Genomic DNA, 9038 nt, shown 5'->3' on the forward strand with positions numbered 1-9038 from the left:
CTAGGAAAGGAGAAAATTGACACACAATAGTCAATGTGCCTGGGTTTTGTGACAATTTTCTTTTGTCTTGTCCCATAGAATACTGCTTAACAAGGTGGCTCATTCCAAAAAAGACCCTGTAATGGCAGAGCTCAGCCATGTCTTTAGTCACTGTAGAGTTATCACTGGAAATTCTGCATTCAGCATGTGTTTTCATAAATTGTAAAACAACAAAATAAAATATAGACACATTGTATGTATAATCTTTGCCTTTAAGGTTTCAAATGATTTTTACCTTAAGGTACTCATACATGTTTTATATCATGGTGACACAACTAGTTTTCTTTACATACTCTTAGAGTTATGAATTGTTGTGGGCATCATTAGCATATGTAATTTTGAGATATTGTTAAAGTATCAATTATAATAGTAGCTCATAAATTATGTCAAATTGAGATGAGCCCACCCTGTAAATTAAAGGATGGACAAGACAGCCAGTGTTGCTGGTGGGACCATTACATTCCAGTCTGACTGTTACAGTCAGTAATCATTGTCACATTAGAAAACACTTGTCTCTTAGGGCCAGAGAGGTTGTTCAGAGGTTAAAGTATTACTCTCCAAACTCAACAACAGGGGTTTGAGTCCAGCACCCCACATCAAGGTGGAATAGGGGACCTGAACTAACTCTTCAGAGGTGTCCACTAACCTCCAAGTACATGGCATGCATACTCCTCCACTTCCTCAATAATAATAATAATAATAATAATAATAAATTTTTATTTCTGAACCACTATAAGCTCATGGCCCTAAAAACTGAAGAAAACACGTTGTGATAAGATTTTTATTCTCTATCCATGTATATTTTTAATTGAATTTACTTTGTATTGACACACAATACTGACACATGACATTTCAACAGTGTGACTGGCATGAAAATGTTAGCTCCTCTAGCCAAGTGTTTTGTCCTGTTTACTTGTCCTAGTACTTGGAGAGACTGTGACTTAGAAGTCCTAAGCAGTGGAGGAAAGGACATTAATCAGAGCTACTACGTAGCCATCTTACAAACACAATTTGTTAGCTTAAGGTACACTCTGAAGCCAATAAGACCCAAAACATTCTTTCTACAATGCTTCTACTAGCAGCTATTCCATGAGGACATGGAAGGAAACGTTTTATTTTACTTTTTAAATGGTTTGTTTCTTTGTTTCTTTGTTTCTTTGTTTGAGGGGGTGTTCAACACATACATGACACCATGTGCATGTAGAGGTCAGAGGACAACTTGCAGGGATTTGGTCTTTCCTTCCACTACGTGGGTTCTGGGAATAGACTTCAAGTTGTTAGCAAACACTTTTATCTATTGAGCCATTTCACTGACCCAAACTGAACTTATAGACTCTTCAATGTGGAATTTGGACGATGGGTATGAATTTGGTGAAAATAAACATGGCAGCTCACGAAAGTGAGAACATACAGAGATAGCTGACTGGAAGAGTGTCCTGGATGGGAAAAGGACTGTTTCATGCTGTACTTTAGAGTGTTCCTAATACCCTTTAGTACAAATGATTTCTCACTTTAGGAATCACCAATTCCTAACTTCAGGGGCCCCTCACGATTGCTCAGTAAGGCAGGAGCTGCTCACCCCTGGCAACCTGAGTTCAATCTCCAGAACTCAGGGGAAGGCAGGAGGAGAGAACTGACTTTACAAACTTGTCCTCCAATCTACACACATGTATTAAACTACTGAGCACATATACATAATTTTTAAAACTTCTAACCTCAAAAGGGACATAATATTCTTTTACTTCCTTTTAGACACACCAGACATGTTTAAATGTGAAAGATATTTACAAAATATAATCTGCACATTTAAGACACAAAGTTTTGGCCTAAGCAACAAAGTTTTGGGCTGGAGACCTGGCTCAGTAGATAAAGGCCATTACTGACTTTATCAAGAACTAGACCTCCATTGAACAGCTTACACTACCCTGTAACTCCAGGTCCAGGGAACCTGCTGTGCCCTCCCCCATCCCCACAGGCCCAGGAACACATGGTGTATACCCACATAAACATGGAGACATTTGAAACAAAAATAAAATCTAAAGCATAAAAGGAGGAAAAGGGGAAATTCAGCTATCTTTCCCCTTAAAAGACAAACAAAAAAGGAAAGTTTACAATTTGTAATCTCACCAGAAAAAAAAGTGATTTAAAAGTAAACTTTAACTAGAAGGATCCATTTACTTTCAAGATATCCAAGAGAAACCAACATAGCAAACGCAAAACTATCACAGAATTTTTCAGAAACTAAGTTCATAGTATTGCCATATTTAGATCAGCATTTTGCCTTCTCAGATAGTTTATGGAACTTTCTATATAGATTGTGAGTGGAAAAACCTTTCCTTTTGTTTTAATTCTTGTGAACTAACTTGTTTGTAAGACATGTAATCATTTCAAAGAAAGCTTCCCTGGATTCTGCAAGTCCTGCACTGGGAGAGCGGTTTGTGAGTGTGTTCCCCACAGCCCTCCATCCAAAGCAAGCTTAGAATCTGTTGAGTACCTTGATTTCACTGCTTCTGCTCATCTCTCTCTTACCAATCTTGAATGTAGAAATGGGTTGGCTGCAGTATGTCACAAAACTTTTGTCAAAGAAAGAATACTGGTGCTAGAGAGATGTTCAGAACTTAAGAGTAATTAATAATTTTGCAGAGGACCTATACCATTTGATCAATAACCTCTGGTAATGCCAAGGCCAGAGGATATGGTACCCTTTCTTTGCCTCTGTGAAAACCCACATTATGCACACAAACACACACAGGTACATATGCATGCACATAAACAAAAATGAAAAGCACAGGGTAAACTGAAGGAATTGGACAATAGCCAAAATGTCAAAAGTGAATGTCAAGCAGCCCAAATGATGCTTTCCACCATTCCAACTCCTCACCATCCCCACTTCTCTGAATCTTCCACAAACATGACCACGAACACCTTTCACAGGCAACAGCAGCTGAGTTTGACCATCTGCAGACCTTGTAACTCTACAAGCTGCAGGTGTGGGAAACACACACACACCTTTCTTTGTGGTTTTCCATTTGGAGTTTTCACCTGTCTTTAGTTAATACATTCCCATTGTCCATTCTTTTTTAACAATAGTTGTACCAAAGACAAGGGGTAGACATCATTTTCTGTGCTGACAAACAGGAGGAACTCTTTAGAACTTCATTGCACTCGGGCTACTTTAGAAAAGCCCCTGAAGCTTCTAGAATATCTTTCTAAAGTAGAGCAATGTACAACTTTTTCAGAATCTGCCTATTTTCAGAGTCCTAAACCCGGTTGTGATTATCTTCAGGTCAATACACTTCCACCAAAACATTTGACTTAGAGTTGTCAGATAAGTTTAACGAGGAGGAAATTAACCGTAAACAATCACAAATGACACTAAGTTTCCAAAAGTTCAAAGAGCGTTTTAATCTCCACTACAACAGAGCTTTCCAAAAACCCTCCCAATCTTCGGATTTTTTCTCCTTAGGTTGTTATTGCATTTTGCTCCTGGGCTAATGCATTACCTAAATATAGACAGCCATTTTTAGTATAAATTCCAAAAGCCATAAATGTTTCATAATTGAGGACATAATTCGAAGTAAGAGAGCTTTTTCCACTCATCCCTTTTTATGGTTGCAAATTGGAAAATACTCAAGTAATTACTCCCTTAATAGTTCAACACTGGCAACTCTACTTTACGAACCTCACAAGCATCTTTGCCCACCCCCCTGGGTAGTATAGGGGGTTATAGAAAAAAAAACTTAATTTGTACAATTAACCAAATCACCCAGTGCTCTGATGCAAGATTCGTTCATTAAGCCATTAATAAAATGCACTACTAAGTGGTTGGTCGTCCAGTTTTTATGATGCTTTTGCATTTCAATTCAATGGCTGCAGTTTGGGTAAAACCCAACGTCTGCAAGATCAGCAAGCTGAAGAAAAGCCCCGATTCTAGAAACATTTTCTTTCCTGCTCCACAGTTCATCTGAGAGTACTCAATGCCAGCGAACTAATAAGGGAAGTGATTTTTGAGTCCCAGAAAGAACAATGCATTTGTGTCTACCCAATAAATAAAAAAAAAAAAAGCAAATGAAGTGCTTTATTCCTATGACCTCAAAGGCATAAGCAGAAAGCCACTGGTCATTTTATGGCTTCTAAACAAAGGTGGCTTAGACAGTTTGTAATTCTACCCCTAATTCAGACTCAAAACTTATTTCCTACTAGAGTTTATATATCACAATGCAGAATGTCATATGTTTTATTTCTTGGCATTGCTCCGTGGTGGTATGCTTATATAATTGAAGAATGTAGGGATCTTATGAGCAGAGAACAATTTAAATCCTAAAGCTCAATGTTTCCTTTCTAAACTTGGACATGTTACAGAAAATCCAACACTGACAGAAATATTCTGCCTTGGCCATTATAGGGGGTGTAAATTATTTGGATTTAAACTCTATGTGACTTCAGTTAACCCGGTTTGTTTATATGACTTCAGTTAACCCCCTCTGTTTTTAAATGATGAGAGTCTAATTATACACTGTTGACTGCATCCCAGAGACCTCAGGGCTTTTAACACACAACTGTAGAGTAAAATATTCAGTTTATGGTCTATTTATTACGAAAAGTCACCAAGAAAGGGCAGGCAAGTTCATGAAAAAGAGATATTGTTGAAAATTATATTCATCTTGTAATTGCAGTCAATGCAGCATTGTCAAAGGCCAGAGATATAAATGAAAAAGACCTGTAAATCATAAAAAGTCAGGCTTTTTGGATTTCAGTACCTTAGTCGAAGGTGAGCACCTGGGAATGACATGTGGCAGTAACTGGAGAGGGCCTGTAAGGTTAACACTGTGTTTGTAAAAGACCTTGAGAGGCTCCCACCAGTTAGTCACAAAATTCCAAGGAATCATACAAAAACATCCAAGTCAAACCCAGCAAAGACAGGGAACATTTCTCACTAGAATCATGTCATTTTGAGTCCCATGGATACTCATGTGTGTATCACTATGAACTAGAGCAGAAAACAAAATCCTGAGCTTTCTAACTTACTTTCAAGTTTTTTTGACAGAAAAAAATTCTCCAACTTTATTTCAACTCATTTATCATCATCATCATCATCATCATCATCATCATCATCATCATCATCAAAGGACTGGACTTAAAAGGTAGGTCCTGCCATTCCACTGGTTCAAATCCAGATGGTAATACCTGCAAACGGGCATTTTTACCCTCTCCACAGTTATTTGCACACTCACTAGTATGACTTTAGTACAAACACCAGTTTAATGGTCATAACAAGAAATTCACTTTTTGCAAACTCTAACACACAAATGAAAAGAAGATGCAGGGTCCAGATTTAGAGCCAATAAAATGTTTCCTGTTTCAAGCAGTTCACAAATTCATCTTCAGTTCCCTCAAGAAAACCGACACACATAAAAACTCTTCTAAATGTGCACTGAAGTTTATTCCTGAAACATACCACAAACAGCTTCTCAGCCAAAGATAAAAATGCAGCTATCAATATAAAAGAAGCATCTATGGAAACTACTGTCTCCAGTCTACATACATGAGCAAACAGAGTCACTTTCCTGAAATCAAGCCTTCAACAGAAACTCAAACCAACAGGGTATTCTCCTGCAGTCCATGCTGAACCGGTGCCTACAAGCAATTTAGATGCACGAAGACACCTGTGCAGAATCAGAGAACAGCAACAAAACCAGATCCTACCTTGATGGTTTTGGAGGGCTGACACTTGATGTGATGTGACACGCTGGCCGTTTGGTTCATATTTCAGGACCCTGGACAGTGCACGAGCCACAGGCAGAGTTCCAAGACTAACCAGAGATCAAGTCTCCCCTGCTGGACTTGAGCAAGGGGCTGCTGCTGTTGCTGCTGCCTCTGCTGCTTCTGTTGCTGCTGCTGTCTTATTCTGCAGGCTGAAACGCTGTCAGGCTGGAGGGATCCGCAGCTCACTTAGCCCTAAATAAAGCATTTACTTGGTTCATCGTTCTCAGAGCTCTTGGCAATATGGGATAGAAAGCCGACTGTTTAAATTCACTTGCATGGTATCTTTTCAGTACTGAGTTGTGACAGATCTACAGCGCAGCCAATAGTCTTGGCTCTCCTGCTCATTTCAAAGGGACGAATACCAGGAAATATACAGAGATCAATTGCAGTACTACAGTTTAAAGGGCCACTCTCTCAACAACCCTGGCATTACCAGGTTATACATATTCTGCAGTACAAAAATAATCCTCTCTCCTTCCTCTCTCTTGCTCCCCTTAATGATTTTTTATAATAAATCATTATTAATCTAATAATAAGTTTTATTTCTTTCTTCTTAGTGCTAACTATCAAAACAACAGTAAATGAGGAGAAAGACCTGTTGATGGTGGTCAGGTTTAAGGCTTTGCATCTGTATAGTGAGATACTTGCATTGTCTATGGGCATTTAAACTACTGGTCTTCCTGTAAGTTGTGGAAAGCTAAAGGTTTGTATGGAGTTTTACAAACAGTACAATTGTCGCATATTTCACCACAGCTTAAAATGTCTTCTGATTTTCTTGTCAGCCATCGATATTATTCAGACTGCCTTTTTGAGAGACTGGGACTGACTACCAGTCAGTCAGTCACATATAGCCACTTTTTTAACTCAAATGTCATTGTGTGAAAATAAATCATTAATATTTTCTTGCAGAAGTAAAAGTCCCTCCTTGTTCATCCTTATGCTCACAGCAGCATTGATCGGGGTGAATATTCCCATATGGGCAGAGTATCTCAGAAGCTTGCGAAAGTGGAAAATACCATTTCACTGGCCTTTATTATGAAATATTTTATGTAATCCAGACTGGATGTTACATCTTATGTGTATTTCTGTATGTGTGTAGATCCACATGAGACACAGTGCGAGTGTGGGAATTAGAGGACAGCTCATGAGAATCACTTCTCCTCTGCCACGACGTGGTCCCCAGGGATTGAACTTGTGGCCCTAAATATGCAGTAATGCCTTTACCTACTCACTTACCTTGCTGACCTGAAGGTTAACACCTTCTGTTAATGAGAAATATATCCTGCTGATGAAATACTAAATTTGAACTGTGTGACACTTTATGACAGCCCATAATATTATAGATAAAGAATAATATGAGAAGAAATAAATTAATAAGTTTGGTAAAATAACTAGATGTAAAAATGCTTATGTAAGCATCCATTTCCTCTTCTAAAACATAAAGATGTTCCAAACATTCTATAAAATAGTCTACATATATCTGAAGAAATCGGGCACCATGGAGATTCATATCCCAAAATTTAAACAAATGAAGAAAAACCCTGGTTAAAAAATGGACACAGGGGCTAGAGAAATGGGCTGAAAGGTTGAGAGCATTGGCTAGTCTTCCAGACGACTCAAGTTCAATTCCCAGAACTCACATAATAGCTCATAGTTGTCTTTCACTCCAGTCCTAGCTCATCTAATGCCTTCTTTTAGGTTACGTGGGCATCAGGAACACATGTGGTGCCCAGACATACATGCTGGCAAAACACTAATCCACATAAAAACAAGAAAATAAAGACACCGTGAGAGGCCTCAGCAGGTAAAGACACTTATCCTCAAGTCTGGGAACCTGAGCTTGATGAAAGGAGAGAACAGATTCCTGGAAGTTGTCCTCTGAAACTTCACATGCAGGTCTTGGCATATGTATGCCTGCATATAACCAATAGATAAACAATAAATATTTAAAACAGAGAAGAAATAGACTTAAAAAGCACCAGAAGAAAGGCTGAATTCAAAACACCATGTAGCCACACAGCAGAGAATGACCAGAGCAGCAACATATGTTGTCTCATGATCTTTAAATGTGTGTGGGGGGAGGAGCTTGCACGTACACATCCATTGTTGTGCTTCTGAAACTTGACATTTTTCAAGATCATGCACTTTTATTTCTAAGAGAGGTTGTGTCTTAGTGTGTGGACTATTGTTTTAATAAAATACCAGGGACAAAAGCAAGCTGGGAAGGAAAAGATTTTTTTTTTTTGGCTTCTGCTTCCATATGCATAGTTCATCACTGAAGGAATTTAGGACAGAGACTCAAACAGGGTGGGAACCTGGAGGTAGGAGTTAATGCAGAGGCCATAGAGGGGTGTGCCTTCTAGCTTGCTCCCCATGACTTGTTCACTCTGGTTTCAAAAGACCACAAGACCACCAACCCTGGGAAAGCACCTCCCACAATGGCCTGTGCCCTCCCACATCAAGCACTAAGAAAATGCTCTATAGGCTTGCCTACAGCCCAAACTTATAGGACCATTTCATTTCAATTGGGGTTTCCTCCCCTAAAACTAAACTAACCTGGGTCAAGCTGACAAGAAACTAGCCAGCATAGGTTTTCTCACTGGGCTGAAACTTACCAATTAGGCTAGGTCAATAAGCCTAAAAGATATGTCATGGCTGACCCACCACGGAATTCAATGTATGTGCCACTGTTCCCTGCTTTGTCCATGTGTCCTGGGAATTAAACTCAGATCCTTATGACTGCAAAGAAAGGATTTAGTAACTAAGCCATCTCCCCAGATGCTCAAAGTCTGTGATTTTAAACCACAACTATGGCTTATATTCTCATTGAACTCTAATACCTTAGCCAAGCCACACACCAGAGAAGAATTCACAGAGAAAGCTTTAAAGAGTTAATCTTCCGAGATAATCAAAACAACATGTCCAAATTATAGAATGAAGTGATATAATATTTAGAAAATAATTTATACATTTGATACGTGTAAATACATTTATTTAAAATGTACAGAGGGAAAATATCAATAAAGAAAAAGACAAGTATTCATCACAGGAAACTTGAAAGCTGAAATAAACACAGGTAAATGCAGTAAATAATAATGTTGAGGTAAGAAATGAATGGAGACAATGATACAAAGTATATACATCACTCTTAACTAGCAGGACTGGCTCAGCTCTTCTCTTTTAGATAGTCCCGAGTACTATATATTTTTTAACCTTCTCAATTAAATTATTTA

The 9038-nt window shown here is 38.5% G+C and overlaps 1 protein-coding gene across 1 annotated transcript in view; it reads right to left on the reverse strand.

The window, feature by feature from the left end:
* Positions 1-5933, reverse strand: part of Dpp10 (dipeptidyl peptidase like 10) — a 1470448-nt gene extending 1464515 nt beyond the window's left edge. The window contains exon 1 of the mRNA XM_076941051.1: positions 5746-5933. Within this exon, the coding sequence (XP_076797166.1) occupies positions 5746-5805 (60 nt within the window). The 5' untranslated portion in view covers positions 5806-5933. The remainder of the gene's footprint in view (positions 1-5745) is intronic.
* Between the last annotated feature and the right edge of the window lie 3105 nt (positions 5934-9038).

Source organism: Arvicanthis niloticus, chromosome 10 (genome assembly GCF_011762505.2).
Source record: "Arvicanthis niloticus isolate mArvNil1 chromosome 10, mArvNil1.pat.X, whole genome shotgun sequence".
NCBI lineage: Eukaryota > Metazoa > Chordata > Mammalia > Rodentia > Muridae > Arvicanthis > Arvicanthis niloticus.